The sequence below is a fragment of the Vidua macroura genome, chromosome Z (assembly GCF_024509145.1).
Source record: "Vidua macroura isolate BioBank_ID:100142 chromosome Z, ASM2450914v1, whole genome shotgun sequence".
Lineage (NCBI taxonomy): Eukaryota > Metazoa > Chordata > Aves > Passeriformes > Viduidae > Vidua > Vidua macroura.
Window position 1 is genome coordinate 16,132,171 of NC_071611.1, and position 20,578 is coordinate 16,152,748.

Genomic DNA, 20,578 nt, shown 5'->3' on the forward strand with positions numbered 1-20,578 from the left:
TGTTCCTCTTTCTCCCCGAAAATTCCTGTATTCAAGTTTTATTGTATTTGGTTTTGTTGTAAAGGATTCAAAACGAGGATTTGGGATTGCAGTTTCTGGCGGCAGAGATAACCCTCATTTTGAAAATGGTGAAACATCAATAGTAATTTCGGATGTTCTCCCAGGTGGTCCAGCAGATGGATTACTTCAGTAAGCACTTTTTTCTTTGTCTGGGATTTTGAGGGGTATGGCTGTAGAATACAAAAAACCTTTAGACAGATGTGATTGAAATCCTGGTGATTTAATCACCTCAAGATTTGGTGCCTCTTGAATATCTAGGTGTCTCTTTAAAAAAAAAAAAACAAGTAAACCCTACATAGAGGTGTTAGTTGTTGTTTGGTAAAGACTTCACATTTCAGTGGTGGTGTTGAAAAGTCTTTAACAGTTAAGTATGTTTCTTTCAACATTGCATTTTATTTAAAGAAACAGTAGAAACAGTTTTAGTATCTTAAAACGTCCTCCTTGTTCCTCCTCCAGTAAACACATTTCGTGATCAGTCATTAGTTTCCAAGAATGACTTAAGTCAGCCCAAATAAGGTTTGCTAAATGTTTATTTTATATCTGAAAGAAAAAAAATCTAGAAATCGAGAGTTTCTCTTTCTGATAATTTCAAGTTATCAGTTATCAGAAAAGTTTGTCTTTCTGATAACTTCATCATTGGTGAGCCAGCATCTATCATGTACAAACAATTAATCTGTAGGCTGAGAGTTTCTGTTGTACATCAGTTTTTCATCCTTTGATTTGAAATACCTGATGAGGACTAGACAATTTGGAAGTATACCAAATAATTGTGTAGCAATAATAAATCAAGAGAGTAGATTCTGTCCCTTTTGCCATGCATTTATTTTTGGTCAGAAAATGAAGTGGCTGACATGGGAGTTTTTGTTGAGTAACTAAACAAAAGGGTAATTGTAACATGCATAACAAATAATTTTTAACAGAAGTGCACAAATCCTACGTTTTATAGCAGTGACCTCTGCACACCACCACTGTCATCCGTCCTGTTCTGTAATCATCTGTGATTTGGGAATGAAATCATGTCCAGAAATTATGAAAGATCATATGTAAATTGATGACGGCAAGGGAATACCAAGATATTTGGGCACTTTCAGACAAAACACATTCTGAAGAAAATGAAGGCAAAACTTTTCCTCCAAATCAAGGAATATAGGTCTAACCTTCAGAGTGGATGGGTAAAACCATTGTGTCATCTTTTGTAGGGTAAAATGAGCACATGTAGATTGACCTCTTGGCATAATATTGCAACATTAAGTTCAATACTAGCTTTGGATGTATGGACTGTCCAGAGAGCTATTTTAATTCTTGCATAAATCTGGATGAAACTGATACTGAAATATAGCATGCTGGTCTGGCATACTCACCCACTAAAAAGGAATTGGAAGGGTATGAAAAGAGGCACAAAAATCATTTAGGAGTTAGAGTGCCTTAGGAATGGAGGCTTAGAGTATATAATCTTCTTATTTGAAAAGAAGATTGTGATGTGATTTGATTATAACGACAATAAAATAGTTGGTACCAAAGATTTCTTTTATCTAGCAGAAAATGGCAAAGTAACCAGTAATTTGTTGAGCTAAGGCTCTGACTGTAACTGGGTAGTCACCAGAATAAACTAATATAAAGAGTATGAGGAGTGGTAATTTGGGGATTATTTGTCTTGTTCACTTTTTGCATTGAAATGCCTTTACGAAACTTATGGGGTTAAATTAATTAGTGTTATGGGGCTATTTCATGAGGAGTTAAGTGAGTTAGGTGTTAGTGGTCTATTTGATATGCAGGAGGTCTGAACAGAAAAATTAGTAATCTCAGCTGGCCTCTGTTTTAGGGCAAGGAGGACTTCTTGTGTGTTATTGTTTTTGGGTTGGTGTTTTTTTTTTTTTTTTTTTTTTTGTTTTTTTTTTTTTTTTTTTTTTTCCCTGATAACCTTTCTACAGAGTAGATGTGACCTGAGCACCAGACTTTTAAGAAAAGTGTTCTGCAGTTGTACTTGTCAATATTTGCCTAAATACTAGTATGGCTGCAGCAGTTTGAAGTTTTTGTGAAATTCTTATGTGAAAAAAATCTAGCACTAGGTATGAAAAACTAGGAGTCCTGAAAGACCAAAATAAAAAAGTTTCAATACTCATCACAAATGTTCTTTAAAAACCATTATGGCAAGGTACTTAAGCTGAACACAGTATATACACAAAGACAGTGCTGCTCAGTGCCTAGTTTTTAGATGTACTGAAGGCTGCTTCTGGTACTCAGATATTGTAGAGTTAATATAGCAAACACAGTTTTAAACTCCTTGTTAATCTGAATTAAATCCATAGGTTTCCTCTGTTAAAAAAAAAAAAAAGGAACAAAAGAAGAAATTTTGTTCTGCTGTTTTCATGAAGACTCCTTAAATCTTCTCTTTCCTTTTTTATCTCCCTTCCCATTTCCAGAGAAAATGACCGAGTGGTCATAGTTAATGGGACAGCGATGGAAAATGTTCTACATTCTTTTGCAGTTCAACAGCTTAGGAAAAGTGGGAAAGTGGCCACCATTGTAAGTAAATTCCAAATATATTCAGTGTACAGTGGTATGTACCTGTGTAAGCAGTCAGGATTTTGGTTTTATTCTATAAAGAGTATTTAAAGGCAAAAAGCAAAACAGTCTTTTGCCATATGCAAAGTACAAAATAAATAAAACAAAGACATAGTTTCTGCAGGTGAAACAAATGGAAATTAATCAACGGTATCACAAAGTTATCTTCTTGAAAAACTGAGAATAAAATGTTTATTTTATAATGTTTACTGTACTGAATAATGAGTGGTACAAAATAGAAGTTATGTGAGGCAAATTACATTCTGCATACACAGATCTTGTCCAGTAATAAAGAGAATATTGTTCTTCCTTCTTTTTTTCCCCAGCATATATTTGAAACATGAAAAATATTAATCTGTTCAGTTTCACATTCTGATCTTTGATAGGAGTTTGTTTGTTTGTTTTCTGTTGTACTGAACAGGTAGTGAAAAGACCAAGGAAAGTGCAGGCTGCTGCGCTGCAGAGAAGCCCCTCCCTTGACTATGAAGACAGAGCTTTAGATGTAATGGATGACCATGCAGAATTTGATGGCAAAAGTGCTCGAAGTGGCTACAGTGAGAGAAGCTGGCACAGTGGAAACGGAGGGCGCAGCCAAAGCTGGGGAAACAGCCTGGATCAGAGCTATAGAGATGAGCACGACCGAGGGCGTAACCGAAGCAGAGACTGTGACATGGAATGCAGCTACAGCCGCGATCGAAGTCGTGGTAGGAGTGTTGACAGGAGCTTGGATCGAGACTATCGAAGGGACCGGAGCAGGGGAAGGAGCATCGACAGGGATGCTGGCTATGAGCGGGACTACAGAGGAGACTACAGCCCACCCAGTTACAGTCACGGATCTTTATCTGATCCTAGATATGGGAGGGAAATGAGGAGTCGTAGCCGGGACAGGCTTCGTTCCCGCAGTCCTTCGCCAGAAATACACCACCAACATGAGTACCTAGGACCACAGGATCAGAATGCACCAATCAGTGTTCTCTTAACAAAAGGCAGATATAATGAAGGTGGGTATAATAGGGGAGAAGAGGAGTCAACTTCTAGTACAGCATGGGTTTTGGTGGGGAAAAGAGAAGAACTAAACTACTTTCTACTTTTGCAGGTTAATTGTTGATTTTTTAAAGTGGTGGTTTAAGTTGTTCTTTCATTCTTTCTGGCTGATTTGGGATGCTTTTTGCCCAGAACCTTGAACTTTACCTTTGAACAAAGATTTGTTCACTCACATAATTTCAATCTTTTCAAGCCATTGTGTCCCTGATTTTCCATTTTCTGTGCCCTTTTCTCCTGGTTCTGAGGGAAAACATGGATCTGATCACGATTCAGATTACATTTGGCACATCTACAAAAGGGTTAGCTAGAAAGGGTAAAGAGTAGACTCTGCCTTTAGTAATGCAGTTTGTTTGGTTCTGGTCATTAAAGAATACTGAAATAGCAGCAGCTGAAATACTGAAATAGCAGTATTTCAGTCTTTCTTTGCTGAGTATTGAAGTGTGTAAATGAAAGCCAAAAGCCTGACCTTCTTTTCAGTGTGATATAAAGACTTGTGCTGGAAAGCATATCTGAGATTAGGTTATACATAATTTTCTGTTTGAGTTTTTTTTTTTGAGGGGAGTGGTGGTTTACTGCTGGAGGGATTGGATGTGGTTGTGTTTTTTTCCTAATCTGCCCTGTTGCAATTTTGACAATTTTTTGCTAATTAAATTTTGTATGTGGGAGCTAATTGGTTTTTTTTTTCATTGGCTCTAGTAACAGTCCTTTTTTCTCCTTCCTATTCTTCTTCTGCATGTCATGTTTCCACTTGTAAAGATAATGCAGATATGTATACAAATAAGGAGAAATATAAGCTGCATTTGTTAACTTTTATGTTTAGCTATACCGTCATAATCCCTGCCATTCATATGGATACTTTGCAGACTTGCTGAAATGTGGTGATCTTGTAAAGCAGGGCAACATTCTGTTGTTCTAGGATGCATGTTTTTTAAGGATGTTGCCTTTCTTTTTAAGTAGCAAATATACTGACCCAAGTAACTTAGATCACAGGGAAAGAAGGAAGCAGGGGAATAAAATAAATTCCTTTGCCTGAAACAACCAAGGCATCCTGGATAGGACAGGGTCATCATGTAGCAACTGATGAGAAGAAATACTTCTGTTAGTGCTTTTTGACCCTTTTCCCCCTCTATGCCATGCAAAATACGAATCAGAGAGAAGCTAATCTAGTACATTAATAAGCAGCTCCAGAACAAAGGCATAATTTTGCTGCTGAAGTTGCAGACCAGTTGTCCTACTGTAATTGGATTTGGGATGTTGCTTGTTCATATTGTAATTGCAGCACAGGTATCAGGGTGAAGTGGGTTTACTAGGCCTACATTTTTTTTTTTTTCTCTCATGGTATAATGGCGTTTGATGCATGAACACTGTGTAGTTTTTAAAACAATGCGTCCTTGCTCTTTTTTTAAACTACAGTGGATTATTTTCTTGGTTCCAGAGTATGGACTCCGTCTTGGAAGTCAGATCTTCATAAAAGAAATGACCCGTACTGGCCTAGCAACCAAAGATGGCAACCTGCATGAAGGAGATATCATTCTCAAGGTCTGTTCTAGTTTTACTGCTAGTAGTTTGGCAGGCACTGGTTACGGTGGTTATTGTTGTAACCAATAACCACTTAGTCATGTTATAGTCAAGTTCACTGTTAAACTTGAGTACAACGCAGACTTGTTTGTTATTGTTGTCTTTTTGTGTCCAGATCAATGGTACAGTGACAGAAAACATGTCTCTAGCTGATGCCCGAAAATTGATTGAGAAATCACGTGGGAAACTCCAGCTGGTTGTTCTCAGGGACCGAAAGCAGACACTGCTCAACATTCCTTCATTGAACGACAGTGACTCAGAAATGGATGGTGAGGTTTAATGTGGGTCCAAAGTTTTGGACTCTGTGCAAGGACAAAATGAAGCTTATATTGTTTTGCTGTGGTAGAGTGGTATTAGATTCTTTAAGAAAAACAATGAAATGCAAACAAAGTTAAGTAATACTCAGTTAAGCAACAAGTCCCCTTCCTTTAGGTGAAAATAATTTTGTAGTAACCATATAGTTACATTTTAGGAAGGGGCAGAGATAGAAAGACCAATGTTGGTCTGGCAAAATCAGTCTTACTTCTAGGAGCAAACAAATCAGGTTCTTTAATAAAAAAATTTAAAACAAGTGCTTTGGACTGGTTTCTCCTTCTGAGGACATTAACATTCATGGCAGCATTGAAATGGAGGGAAGAAATGTCAGGATAAGAGAAAATTAAGTGACCCTGGATAACTGGTTTCTATTCCCAGTACCTGTTCTATAAAAGTGTGTGAACTGTATCTCTCAGCCTGATCTTGCTTTGGGAAGAGCTCAGAATGTTTGGGAGAGCAGGATGTTATATTATTTGGAACAAGATACTTGCTTTTCTGGTGTCAGAATATGGGATGTAGGTTTTACTGTGAAGTCTGAGGTGCAGTTCAAATCCAAGGTTCACTCTTGTTTCCTTTGCTGCTAAAGGGCAGTGATGTTGGGGACTGTTGATGTGAGGGTGGTCTTCGGTTTGGAAACCTCCATAACACTTAAAATCAAAGCCATAGCTAATGCATGTGTGGTATGCTCAAAATAGTTGTGTGATGTGAGTGTGTTTGCTAATAGTTGTGTGAAACTTTCCTGAAATATTTTGGGAGGGTGGAGGGGTGGAAGAACTAAAAGGCACTTTCTGAATCTTTGTCAAATCCAACTTGAGATGAGAGTGGGCTGAAATGTTCAGTGTATCCTATATCTGAGAACTTTGTAAATACACAGGCTGATCAGGTGAGCAGGTAACTAAAACAAATCCTGCATGTCTTCATTTGCCACTCTCTTTACAGATATTTCTGAAATAGAGTCAAACAGATCATTCTCCCCTCAAGATGACAGATCACACCATTCTGATCTAGATTCACATTCATCCAATGAAAAACTGAAAGAGAAACCAAAGTAAGAAATGTTCTCTAGTTTATTTTTTTCATGCTTATCAAATAAGTTATTCAAATATATGCATTCTTATCTGATTTCATGACACTTTTTTTCCTATTTCTTCCTTTTAGTGCAAAAGAGGATCCCTCCAGTAGGATGTCCAGAATGGGAGCAATGCCTACTCCATTCAAATCAACTAGTGACATTGCTGCTCCTGCTGTTACAGCTGTAGACTCAAACAAAGAACTGAAGTACCAAGATGACCCACCAGGTCAGAGCCTGAAGGTTTTGGTTGCTTTTTTTTCCCCTGGCCACAGAATGTCCATTCCCTCAACCATGTTGACAAAGCTGGTATTCTCTTCATGTCAGCCCCACCCTGACACACAGACAGGAGGTTTGTCTTTGCTTTGTGGTGCGGGGAAGAAACACCTGATATTTTTTTGATGGCAGTTGCTTATTAGAACTACCACCTGAAAAAAGCAAACACTCTACTAGAACATTTGCTGTTAGACTGTTGGCCTAAGCAGATGAATGAAGTCTGATCTAGCTTGCCTTAAAGAGTTGTATATCCCGTCCTTGAACTTTTTTTTTCTTTTTCAAGAATTAAAAAAATAGAAATAAATGAATTTTAGTCAGATGTTGATGTTTAAATCTCTATTACTCTTTGGCATGGAGGGTTTGATTGCTGTCTGAGAGCTAAAAATTCCTGGTATTTATAACTTTTTCAATATCTCAGTAACTTCTTTCATTTGGGTTTTTTTTTTTTCTTTTTACATTTAGTGCCTCAGCCAAAGGCAGTTACACGAACAATTCTTAAACCCAGCCCAGAAGATGAAGCAATATATGGGTAAGGTGGTACTTGCTGAGTTCTTTTGCACTCTCCATTCTCCCAATGACCAGTGCATGATTCTTGGCTGCATGGGTTTGTGTTCTTTCTCCCATTTGGAGTGATACTCCCTTTATAGCTTAATGCCAGGAAGATGTGACATGGCTTCTAACTGACGATATTTGAGATCACCTTAGTTTTAGAAATATCTGCATGGAATCTACCTGGAAGGTATAGAACATCCTGTATTTCTGAGCTTGCATGGGAACATATGCAAGAATTTTGTTTTATTTTATTTTTATTAATAGGAAATCAATTTACATATTTTCTTTTGAGAGTTTCCAGATACAGAAATTGAAGGAATAGGAGTGTTGGAATTGTAAGGAGAAGCCTTAAGTTTGGAAAATGTTCTATAGATTGGTGTGTTGTTTTAAATTAAAGTCTTTCTGGATTGGACCCTGCATATATTGTCATTGATGTGCAAATTAATCAAGTGATTATTTTGGTGAAGGGGGAATTTATAATACAGGCTTAGGGTATTACTGAGAATGGCTGACAGATAAGTAGTGTCCTCTGAGTTGGAAGGTCACTCAGGCATTCGGCTTTTCTGACAGCAAAAAAGCTGAGCCTAGTCCAGTAGTCTCTCCCACTGCAATGTGAAGGCACTGATTGTTAACACATCAGTAGATCATACTTGAAAATACTTCTCATTGCCAGAAAATTTGAAGACTTCCAACAAACATGTTACACAGTAAAGACAGTAGGTATCAGTTTAATTCGTATGACAGTTCTTTAGATTATAGAGTATTATCACTCATAACTCAGTCTGTTTTCACAAAAGCTGCAGGTATTCATATGACAGGATAGAGTTGGTAGGGAACTGCTTTGGGGAAACCTGACTTTTCCTGCTCAGTCAGGTCTGTGCATGCCAGTTAGTCACTATTCCTAGCTCTTTTTCCACTCTGAAAAGATTGAATTATTTGCTTCCTGCCTTCACTAAAGGGTTACCTCAGTAAATATAGCCTATATAGTGAAAGAAAGGAGATAAGAATATTATTAATATGATATTGTTGAGGAGTTGTTTTTTTTTTTTTTTTTTTTGGCATCCTAATATTGTTATTTGCTTTGATATATGGCCTTACTTCCTTTTTCTGTTTGTAAATCCTGTAGTCCTAATACAAAAATGGTGAGATTCAAGAAGGGGGATAGCGTGGGTCTACGACTGGCTGGTGGAAATGATGTAGGGATATTTATTGCTGGAATTCAAGAAGGTACCTCAGCTGATGAGGAGGGACTGCAGGAAGGAGATCAGATTCTTAAGGTATGAGTATGTGCCCCTGAAATGCAGGTAACTTCTGTATACTCTTGTTTGCTCCTCTTACTGGAAATATGGAAGAAATTATGATCTTAGGAATCAAATTACTGCTTTGCAAGGGTGTATATGTGGTGGAGGGATCTTACAGAAATGAGTTCTTGAAGGACAATTTTATATCAACCTTTAGTTTGTTTATAATGTTGTGGAAGGTGTAGTTAAATCAAGAAAAATGCTGCAAGATGGCACAATAAATTTTTTGTACAATATTTCTTCCTAGTCTTGGAAGGGGAAGAATTGGGGCCATTATAATTTTCTTCTTTCATCTTTCTCCAGTTTATTTGGTTATGGTGATTTATTTTTCAGGTTTCTGATTTGTATAATCTGTGCCGTTTAATCACTTCATTCTGCTTTTTTTCTGAAAATTCAGTGGAAGGTTAATGTAATTTTCCCTCTACCTCTTCTCTTGCCCCTTCTAGAGGCTGTTAAAGTTGAAGAAACAATCTAGCTGTGTACAACTAGAACATTTTATTTCAGGAAGACTACTGTTAATAGCTGGAATTAAATATTCACAAGAGACAATAATTCACTTTTATATATATAGATATATGGATAGATATAGATATACAGGTATATGTAAAAATAATAAGGGAAGAGAATATTAAGATTTTTCAGATGAAAGAAAAATCTGTGGTTATTCCTTTTATTGTTGATTTATCAGTTGTTGTGGGGTTTTTTTGTTATGTAGGTAAACACTCAAGACTTCAGAGGCATTGTTCGGGAAGAAGCTGTTTTGTATCTCTTAGAAATTCCCAAAGGTGAAACTGTGACAATTTTAGCTCAAAGCAAATATGAAGGTAGGTGCTTCGAAAAAAATGTGTGTATATCTACGAATCTTTTAAGCTGTGCTTTGTCAGTGAAACCACAAATAATCTCTCTTGTGCTTGTTTTTGATAGCATTTTAGCTTATCTCCTTTTCACTAGTTGAGAAGATAGCTGTATTCCATGCATACAAGGCTGCATGTGTGATATGTTTTTCAGAATACTTCTCCATGTCTTTTATTATTAGCAAATAGCAACTCTTAATCCTGAAAAGTGGTAAGGTACTGCTTTTTCTTTTGCTTTTCTGTCTGTATCAGCTGGGAGAAGATCTGCTGTGCCTTGGCAGTCAGAAGAGACTTGGTCAGCAGAAAATGGACAGTGTTATTCATGAGCAGTTAAGGAGCAAGAAAAACTTCTTGCTTTCCTTTTGGGAGACACAGCCCGCTGCCCGACTGTAGTACCATAGCTGCCTTTTGCCCTGGAGCTGTAAGGGCTATGCACATACAAGGATGGAACACGCCTGATAAGTGTGTGTAGGGGAATGTGGATCTGAGTTGTTACATCTTTCTGAGCCGATGATTAGAATTTCAAAGCTGTATTTGCTAAATCACAGCTTAATCTTTCTTTCAAGTGTAAAAAGATAAAAGCGAAAATAGAGGTCTTGTTTTAGTCTACAGAGACATCATGGCCTGTGGCAGAGGAGATTCATTCTTCATCAGGAGTCACTTTGAGTGTGAAAAAGAGTCACCACAGAGCTTAGCATTCACCAGAGGGGAGATCTTTAGAGTAGTTGATACACTGTATGATGGCAAACTGGGAAACTGGCTGGCTGTGAGAATTGGAAATGAACTGGAAAAGGGCCTCATTCCAAATAAGAGCAGGTAAGGTGGCACCATGTCTTCCTACCCATTGTTAGAAGTAAGATTTTTTCCCCTTCACTTTTGCTTCCTATGTCATATCTTTCTTCCTTTCTGTTCCCTTCTACAAGAATGAAAGAATTGTTTTGTCTTCATTTTTACAAGCATTGTGCCTATAAAAACTACATATTTGAGAACCATGGCATTATGCAAGGAGACAGTGAGAGGGTGGTGTTACCTACATACCAAGTCATTATTTACAGCACAGACCTAGAGCTTCTATCTCAGCAATCAACCAAGCTTTGCACAGTAGCTACTTCAGTTCCTCTTACAGAAAATGGGTGGTGCGTCCTATTTTTGTTAGGTTTTTGCTTTTTTTCCCCATCTTCTTCTTTGTCTGTTCACCCTTACCGAATCAAATCAAAAGAAACAAAAAAAAAACCAATGAAACAAAAAAACTAAACAAACAAAAACCCTTCACCTTAGGAAGCTCATGACTCTTTGTGCAAGAATACTCTGATGATTAATCTTTAGAAGAATTCAGTGCTTGAATTTCTTATGTATATCCTTGTGGACAGTGTTTTAAGTATTTATTCTGAGGCAGGATTTGTTTGGTTTTTTGTTAGCTGTAGTCTGTATTTTTGTGTGAAATATTGAGTGAAGCACAGCAACATTTTTGCTTAAATATGCTTTCCTAATCAAAATTCATGGGAGGTAATAATAACTGTTCAAATGTATACAGTGCATAAAACAATTAAAATTAATCAGGTAGAAAAAAACCCTAAAACTACAACCAGATTGTAGCTGAATTTTTAGACTGTAGCTTTTAAGTTCTTGAGTGTGGTTGTGATTTTATGATGGAAGAAAAAGCTCACAATTACATGAAGTACACAAGTTACAAAATACATTTCTTGCGTGACTCCCTTGTCTGTTTTCTGGCAAGTACATTTTCTCTGCTCTCTGAATTGGTCTGGCCAAACCAGCCTTTGTTTCTGTGCTCTAGTGAGGTAAACTTTTGAAGCCTAATGGAGAAGAGAATAATGACAGTAATTTTTTAGGCCTTCAGTTCCAAGTTGCCCCCTCTCACCACCTTTTTGCATTTGCATTCTTTTATTTACGCTTTGTAAGTGAGCAGTTTAAGACCTCAGGACTCATTCCTGCCCAGCAACTTGTAGCTGTGGCAGGTCGGAGCATTGTTCTGACAATGTGTTTGCTCCAAGGCAAAGGCACCTGAACTTGTGTGCTGTTACCTCCACTCCTTTCTATCTGTCTGGCAAATTATCTGTTGCAAATTCAAAATCCATTGTTCATGAGTGAAAGCACCCTTGCCCTCCTTAACTAGTTCTGAACTCCCTGCTTTCTCTGTCAGAGCTGAACAGATGGCCAGTGTTCAAAATGCCCAAAAAGATGGCTCAAGTGATAGGGCAGATTTTTGGAGAACACGTGGCCAGCGATCTGGAGCAAAGAAGAATCTGAGGAAGAGTCGTGAAGATCTGACAGCTATTGTATCTGTGAGCACAAAATTCCCAGCTTACGAGCGTGTTCAGTTGCGTGAAGGTAAGTGAGACTGCTTTGAGCTGGCTGCCCATTTATTGCTGGCTGTTTTAGCATCCAAATGTTTGGTCAGCTAAGAAAGTTATTTGTAACAACTTTTAACTATGTTAAATTAGAACAACAGGAAGGGATGACATTTTTCTCAGAATGGAGATTTCTGGATGCTTCTAATAAGTCTATAAGAAAGCTTTTTTACCCTTTTAAACTGCTGTTGTTCTCTCTTGCCTCCAAAATACACCTGCCAGTTTTAAGGTTTAAAATGAAAAAGGGGTTGAAACAGCAGAGCTTTCCTTGTTTCCTTGGATTCTTCTTGGCTTGCTCTTAAAATACAGTCCATATGCCTGAGATCAACCTCAGTCTTCATAAAGAGCACTTCAACAGTAGGTTCAGAGCAAATAGAAACCAAGTATTTTCAACAGCCCAAATATAATCATGGCTCATGTGATCTATCTCCATGACTATAAACTAGCTGTATTACTTAGTGGTGAGCAGATCAAGCTGATTTTCTGGGTAGTAGCACATGACGGTATTCTGGAAGAAAACAAACAGTAAAGAGTATTTTAAAGGAGATCCCAGGTGCCAGGATGAAGCTTTGGGGTAATGGCATTGCCCCATTAACTCCAAGGAGACTGTGTTTTCACTTGCTTTGACATGAGCAATAATATAGTTTTACATTTCTTTGCTTCTTCAAGCTGCATTTCAGTAGGTTTATCATTTGTGTCTTTATTCATATAAAACCCACTGTGTCAAGGTTCATGGAGTTTTGATGAATGGAAAGATAAATGAAGATCTATACATTTTCAGATGTAGAATATTCTAAATACAATTCCACTAGAAGGAATAAGAAAGCTATTAATGAAAACAGTCTCTTACTTTCTCAGCTGGTAAAAGTAGTTTTCTCTATTATACTGTTGCACAAACCTCTGAGAAATAGTTTTTTTCAAGTATATTTTTAATAACCTCAATTCTTAACTTGGCATAGTAACTGAAGGTCTTGTCTTTTATATATAAAACCAGATTTCTCTTTTCTCCATATATTTTCTTTCAGCTGGTTTTAAGAGACCTGTGGTGATATTTGGCCCTATTGCAGATGTCGCTATGGAGAAGTTGTCAAATGATTTGCCTCACCTGTACCAGACAGCAAGTAAGTTGTCCTCTTAGTGTCTTTTTTCATCCTTGACTGAGAGAATGGATAACTTAATGATTGCACCTGCTTGGCCACTCTAGATAAGCTAAAATATTGTCTTTGCAGAGACAGAACCCAGAGATGCAGGTTCAGAGAAGTCAACTGGGGTAGTGCGCTTGAACACTGTGAGGCAAATCATTGAGCAGGTAGGGCATTCCTCTGAAAATTGCTTATGCTCAAAGGCATGGTGTTTGATTTGTTTGCTCCTGGAACTTTCAGAGTACTCAAATTTTCACTGCATCTATTTCTGTAATAAGCTTAATGATAAAGCTGTTTTGAAGTTGTTCAACAGCAATTTTAGTAATTTTTATAACTTTGAATCTGATATTAGAAATTACCTTCTCCTTCTCAAGTCCATTCTAAATTTGGACAAAGGAGAATCTGTTTTAATATATGCTTTCTGAAGTTGCCAGAGGCTTTACGGTCATGCTGTGCTCTTCTTGCTCTTAACATTCTAAATATGGTATAACTTCTTGCTCTTAACATACTAAATATGGTATAACTGTGGGAAAATATTCCACAAGCTGTGCTCTTATATGGATACAAGTATTCTGGTGTTTTTAGGATCCCATGTTCCAGTCACCTCCATTTGTTCCCACGTGCACCACATTGACTGGCCTTTCTTGTTAACAGGATAAACATGCTCTGTTGGATGTCACTCCTAAAGCAGTGGACCTGCTAAATTACACCCAGTGGTTTCCAATTGTGGTCTTCTTTAACCCAGACAGTAAACAGGGTGTGAAGACCTTGAGACAAAGGCTATGTCCTACATCAAACAAGAGCTCGAGAAAACTTTATGAGCAAGCAAACAAACTGAAGAAAACTTGTTCCCACCTCTTTACAGGTAAGAAAGAATGTTTTAACCTGCTGACTATGAGAGTAGTGTATGCGACTTCGTGAGTCTTGAGACATCTACTTATTGCTCTACATATTAACTCATGCAGGCTGGAACTAAAAGAGCGTGAAGGTATGGTCATGAGTAATGCCTTCCTTGATTTCTTTCAAAGTTCTTTGTTCTGCCAAATTCTAATGGAGAAGAAATTGTGGGCTAGTGTACTGCCAGTAAAAGATAAGTGATTTAATAAGCTTAGAAATAAAACAAAAATACCAATATAACAATACCATGGTTCTGTCAATTATCTAAATGAAGTGGCTGTTTAACATTCTCACATACCTAAACCAAAAAGTGTTAAACAGCATAGAATGGATAAAGGATTGCTTTGCATTTACCATGTTATATACACTTTTTCCTTCAATTTTTACAGCAACAATTAATTTGAATTCAGCCAATGATAGCTGGTATGGTAGCCTGAAGGATACAATTCAGCAACAGCAAGGAGAAGCAGTATGGGTATCAGAAGGAAAGGTAAGCAGTCAGTCCATACTCTCTGAAGCTATACAAATGTTTCAAAGTATCTCTTGCCAGTAAAAAATTGTTCAAAATTTCATTTGCCAGTGGTCAGTAGGCTAGACAAATAGTCAGTTGATGTATGTCTTTAACCAAAAAAAAAAAAGTATTTTTCTTTCTGTAACACTTGGAGTTTTCATCACTAATGCTTGGCTAGGGGAGAATGATGATGAGGGATGAACTTCTACAGGACTTTTTCGTAGCTATTCTGAATTGGTTTCTTTCAGTTCCATGAAGTCATTCCTGAGGGTTTGTTTGGCCTGATGTTGAGTCTTAACTGGACTTTAGTTTATTTATTTATTTAATCTTTGTTCCTTACTTCTTACTGACTTTTGCCTAGATGGATGGCATGGAAGATGACGCAGATGATCGTATGTCTTACCTTACTGCCATGGGTGCTGACTATTTGAGCTGTGACAGCCGGCTGATCAGTGACCTAGAGGATACAGATGGAGAAGGTGGTGCATACACTGACAATGAACTTGATGAGCCTTTGGAGGAAACAAGGATTTCATCTGTTAGCCGATCCTCTGAACCTGTGCATCACGAGGAGGTGAGATGATGGGATTTTTTAATAAGACTGACCATTGGGCTTTCTGACAATCTTGATGTATGGCTTAAAAATCAGAGGCTTTTTTTAAACAGCAGCTTTACCTTGCTTCTGATAGTGTTTTAGATTACCCTGTCAAGAGGAAAATAATAATAGCTCTGCTTTTCTGCCTAAATTGATAGATTTCTTGATGATGTCTCATGATCTTGAACTTTTCAATTACATTTGCAGTGATTGTAGTCAGGTTGCTTTTGACTCCTGATTACTGTTCCCAAAATTATGAACTTGAGAGAGAGGAAAAATGATTGAATTACTGGCTACTGAAGTGATTTTATCTCTTTCTTTCATAGAGTTTGAAAAAGTTTACTCCAGAACCAAGGGCTCAGTTGAGAAAAGCTGGTAGCAGGGAGATCCTTAGAGAGCCAAGTCCACCTCCAGCATTCAAGCCTGAACCACCTAAGGTAAATTTGTAGAAACAAATCTGAATACAAACATCCTCTCTCTGGAGAACTCTCCAGGGTGGCAGATTGGAAAGAGCAATAGACATGGTCAGACACTGAAAATATTTTAAGTGTGGACAGAAGAAATGACTTAAAGTGTTGCAGGATCAAGCAGAAAGAAGACTTACTGGTTAACAGTTCTTCTCAAATACATGTGATCTCTAATATGGAATAAGAAAGTAAACTCCTTTTTGTATCTACTAGCGAACTGAGAGGCACTTTTTTAGCTCAGCAAGATCAAAAGTAGGCTAATCACCAGGAAAAACATGTTTCATGGCTATTACTGTGAAGCACAAAATCAGAATCTACCACCTGACCATCACTAGAAATTTCTGTTAACTGTTTGCTCAGGAATGATGCAAGAGCGAAAAAAATACATATACTCTAAATATTCAAAATACAGCCCAAGTGTGCCTTGACAGTGAAGATAGGGCAGAGGAGGATATGCACAGTAAAAACAAAAGCTGAATATAAAAAACATTAGGTTCTGTGCACTTCTAAATTTCAGGTCATGATACTTCACATTAAGCAGTAGTGAAAAATTTTCTGGGGCATCAGTTTTCTCTGTGCTGTACTCTTAACACACATAGTTCTGGTAATCCTTAACAAATAGGACAAATAAATGTCTAAGAAGTCTGAATGTCCTGGTCTTCTATAGGCTGATATGTAGTCTATGAGTGTATGCCCAAAATGTTGCAGCAGTTCAAACATCTTTGAAGTGTTACATCATATGAAGATTGACCTTGATAAATACATAGGCAAAGTGATTACTTTTAAGTTAAAGCCTTCTTTTGAAACTAAAATTATACAGTTACTGATGTAAACTTTGTGGGTTTTATACTTGCAGGGGAAGTTACAAAATAGAGAGGATCCATATGACTTCCCCAAGAACTATGACTCCAAGTTGAGTAATATTGCTGTAAGCAGTGAGACTTCAACTGTATCAGCTAAAGCACCACCACCACCTCTTTCTGTGAAACCTGCCTTTGGGCGTCCCATTCTGAGAAACTCTCAGCCAGCAGTCCTGCCTGCAGAGGAGGAGGAGGAGGCAGCAAAGTTGGAAGAGGAAGGAAGTGAACAAGAAAATACTTCAAAATCAGTACTGAGGAAAGTAAAAATATTTGAGGAGATGGATCACAAGGCAAGGATGCAAAGAATGCAAGAGCTACAAGAGGCTCAAAACGCCAGGGTATGAAGAGATGCCTTTCCCCCTCCTGTGCTTTGTGACTTACAGAACAGCCAGAGTCCTGAAAACTAAAATCATGCCCTTTGTATTGTGTTGCTTATGGCAGGTGAAGTTTGGGAAACCACACGCAGAGACATACTCTCACTCATTGTGTGTATTTGTGTATAAAAAGAGGTCATATTTTAAGGTTTCCTGTTTTAACTATAAAAAACCTGACTTCTAATAATCCTGTTGCTTTTGGCAATCCATTGTTCTCAAGTGTGCTTTGAATTAGTACTCTAGCAAAAGATTATATAGTTGTAGGAATATCAATAGGATATTACCAATTTGTGCTTTAATTGTTTCAGATGTAGCAGTGTCCACCTAGATCCTAGATCCAAATATAGGATCAAAAAAGAACAATTATTTTCTTCTACTTTCTTTTAAAGCTTGAAATAGCCCAAAAGCATCCGGATATTTATGCTGTCCCTGTCAAAACACAGAAGTCAGAACAGACCTGGCCCCAGCCAGTGAGGTAAGGTGTATCCAGTTCCAAACATTCTGTCTCGATTCTTGACCTTGCTGGAAGGAGGAAAACTCATCTTGCCTGTTTTTGTTCATACAAGTTATCCTGCCTTGGTATATTGTTTTGTTGTGATGCCTCAAAGATTATCATAAAGGTGGGACAGAATTTTAGCAAACTCTTCAGTGAACTCATTTCAGGATTTTTTTTTTCTTTTAGTTAATTTATAATAAGTTCATTATAGTATTTGAGTCATCTGGGAAGAAACACTATATTGTTTCACTGAAATATTTGCAGAGACAGTTTTTTTGTCAACACACTGCACATTTCTAGGACTTGACCTCTGCAAGAGCTAACACACTGCATGATGGATTTTGTCTTCTGCTCTTCAGGACTCTTAATTTTTTCTTGCATCTTAGCAATAGCAAATAGAAATTGAACTTTTTTTGCTAGTGAGTCAAATGCTTTGATGTCACAGTAAATAATCTAAAATGCAAAGATGGAAAACTGGTATTTTCTGGATCTCTTGACAGGTTCAGAAAAGCATTATTTTTTGTATAGCATTGGAAGCTTTATAAAAGTAATGAAATTTAATATTTCACCACGTTTGCAGAGTGTTCGCTTACGTGTAGAAATCAGTATTGTTGGTTTTTTACAGGAGTGTTAATGATTGGCCTAGAAGGGAGTATTTAATCCCTGTGGGAGAAAGATGTAAGCAGAATACCATCTTTTTTTTCCAGAGCATGGGTTGCAAAAATCATGGATTTGAAACTGAGGAAATACCCTGTCTTGACAGATTCTATTTTTCTATGTCTGCTTAATGTCATGTCAAATGTGTAGCACCACAGTGTATAAAAAGCAAATGTGTGAGTTATTTCTGCCCACTTCTAAGGCTAAGAGCCTTAGTGAGGGCCGTGAGTGAAAAGGCTACCAATTTAAGAAATGTCACATAAGAAGTCTTTGGACTTTGAGACAGAAGACTGAGGGTGCAAAAGAAGGAGGCATAGAAAAAATTCTGTGCAAAACTAATTAAGGGAGATGCCAGTTGGGGTTGTAGCAAGGCTGGAAACCTCTGCTCAGGGAATAGAGTACTGTCAAACTATTGATGTTTCAAACTATTGATGTTTCAAATTTTAAACTGTACACACAGTGTGCAGTTTAAAATTTGAAATTTGGCATTTTTCCAGGTAGGTTGAGTACATAAAATCTGAGCATCATCCTCCAGCTTAATAGAAATAAGATGCCTCTCCCGATAGGTTTACCATAGTCATGCAGTTTTTTATTGGCTAGAAGGGGTTTCATTTGCTCCATCTGCCTTTCTGTATGTGGCCATAAAGCAGATATTAAGCACAACTATTTTTCGGTTTTTCATAATGGGAATAGATATTATCTCTGTCTCTTTGTCTTGCTTTCCATCTCTTTCTCATATTCTGCTATGTTAGCTCCAGGCCTCCAGAACCCCAGAAGGCTCCTGTTAGACCTTACCTGGAAAACCGTGTCAGTTATGGCAGCGATGCGGAGGAGGAGGAGGAGGAGTACCGCCGGCAGCTGGCAGACCATTCTAAGAAGGGCTATTATGGACAGCCATCCAGATACAGAGACACAGAATTGTAGGCTTGCTAGCATGTCCATGTCTAACACTCTTCTGAGGTTTCTTCCTTCGCAGCCAAAGTGGAACAGTAATTAGTCTTGAAAGCTGTATTTTTACTGGGGGTGGTGTTAGAGGAGTTGGTGTTACTCAACTCAGACATATCTATACACTGGAACTGGAAGAGTTCATTTTTTTGGGGATATTATTTTGTCAGTGTCTATGAGAAGAAATCACTATTGCCTGAATGCTGTTGCCTGTTTTACAAGGACCAAATCCTTAAAGTTTGTGTTAATTCTTGGCATTTTCATATTTTAATATAAGTCCCCCTTTTTCCTTTTTATTAATGCTGCCTTTTTGGACTGTTCTGCTGTGTTATAAAAGTATGATCCCAGAGATACACTTCTAATGCAATAGAACTAAATGTGAAAGTGTATTTGAAGAACAGTAAGTGCCTTTAACAAGAAGCATCTGAAGCTGTTTGTTTCGACATATGATACTTGGTGCAAAGCCATAACACACTAAAAAGGGGATTGACTGTTCTACCTATCTTTATTTTTTATCAGTTTCATGGTAACAATTTTCCTTGCATGTTATTTTTCTAAGTTCATAGATGCATATGATATATTCAAAAATACAGACTGTACATATTAAAGGTGCAATTGAATGGATGGTTGGAAAAGACCAGGATGTGCTTAAACAGAGAAAATGGTGTAGAAAATTCAGTCACATATTAAAATTTACACAGATTGCAAATAATAAAGTATATATTCTAGACAAACCTTGTGTATCTCATTTTTCTTTTCAACAGTATTAGTTTAGAATTGCTGACTTTCATGAGTACACTGTTTCAGTTCAGGGTCTCCTCTCCTGTTCAAGTAACTGGGAAACATCACTATTGATGTGCTTCACACTTTCTGAACATCATTTTAAAATCTGCTTTAAAGTGATTGAAAACTGGTGCAAAACTATGGAGTTCCTGCAAGGGACTTACTTCTAGAATATTAAATTTTGCCTCACCATTTGTGCTCTTTAGCCTTATACAATAAAATTTTTCAAAGTATAAAGAAGAAAGAAAAATTTCTTTTGATCATACAATATGAAAGATGTTTTTCTAATGGTCTTCTAAAAATAAAGTGCCTTCCAATCCCTAACCATTATATATATTATATCCCTAACCTATATTAGGACAATGTTCTTCACTGGGAGGGTGGTTCAGCACTGACTGGAACAGCTCCCCAGGGCAGCAGTCACCGCACAGTGCTGACAGCGTTCAAGAAGCACTGGGACAATGCTTTCAGGTACATGGTGTGACTCTTGGGGATGGTCCTGTGCAGGTCCAGGAGCTGGACTCACTGATCGTTGTGGCTCCCTTCCAACTCAGGAAGTCCATGATTCTTTAACACTCTCTCAGAAAAGGTAGAATTTTCTTGTTGAAGCAATAGGATGAGGACACTTGTGCTGCTTAGATTAGAATCACTTAGATTGGAAAAGACCTCCAAGATCATCAAGTCCAGCCATAAACTGAAAAGTGCCAAATCCACCACTGAACTGTGTCCATAGCACACCTGCACATCTTTTAAATTCCTACAAAGATGGTGACTCAACCACTTCACTTGGGCAGTTCTAATGCCTGACAGCTCTTTCTATGAACAGAGTTTTCCTAATACCCAGTCTACCCCCTGGTGCAACTTGAGC

At 37.6% G+C, this 20,578-nt stretch overlaps 1 protein-coding gene across 5 annotated transcripts in view; it reads left to right on the forward strand.

The window, feature by feature from the left end:
- The window catches only part of TJP2 (tight junction protein 2), a 62,697-nt gene extending 42,711 nt beyond the window's left edge, over window positions 1–19,986 (forward strand). For all 5 annotated transcript variants that reach the window (XM_054003478.1, XM_054003480.1, XM_054003476.1 and 2 more), the window contains 21 exons: window positions 65–189; window positions 2,484–2,586; window positions 3,047–3,626; window positions 5,105–5,208; window positions 5,363–5,516; window positions 6,502–6,610; window positions 6,721–6,860; window positions 7,370–7,436; window positions 8,586–8,736; window positions 9,476–9,584; window positions 10,220–10,430; window positions 11,776–11,963; window positions 13,009–13,104; window positions 13,213–13,292; window positions 13,780–13,990; window positions 14,412–14,512; window positions 14,895–15,107; window positions 15,455–15,565; window positions 16,452–16,793; window positions 17,219–17,304; window positions 18,735–19,986. In XM_054003478.1, coding sequence (XP_053859453.1) covers window positions 65–189; window positions 2,484–2,586; window positions 3,047–3,626; window positions 5,105–5,208; window positions 5,363–5,516; window positions 6,502–6,610; window positions 6,721–6,860; window positions 7,370–7,436; window positions 8,586–8,736; window positions 9,476–9,584; window positions 10,220–10,430; window positions 11,776–11,963; window positions 13,009–13,104; window positions 13,213–13,292; window positions 13,780–13,990; window positions 14,412–14,512; window positions 14,895–15,107; window positions 15,455–15,565; window positions 16,452–16,793; window positions 17,219–17,304; window positions 18,735–18,906 — 3,453 coding nt within the window. In that variant the 3' untranslated portion in view covers window positions 18,907–19,986. The remainder of the gene's footprint in view (window positions 1–64; window positions 190–2,483; window positions 2,587–3,046; window positions 3,627–5,104; window positions 5,209–5,362; window positions 5,517–6,501; window positions 6,611–6,720; window positions 6,861–7,369; window positions 7,437–8,585; window positions 8,737–9,475; window positions 9,585–10,219; window positions 10,431–11,775; window positions 11,964–13,008; window positions 13,105–13,212; window positions 13,293–13,779; window positions 13,991–14,411; window positions 14,513–14,894; window positions 15,108–15,454; window positions 15,566–16,451; window positions 16,794–17,218; window positions 17,305–18,734) is intronic.
- The last annotated feature ends 592 nt before the right edge of the window (window positions 19,987–20,578 follow it).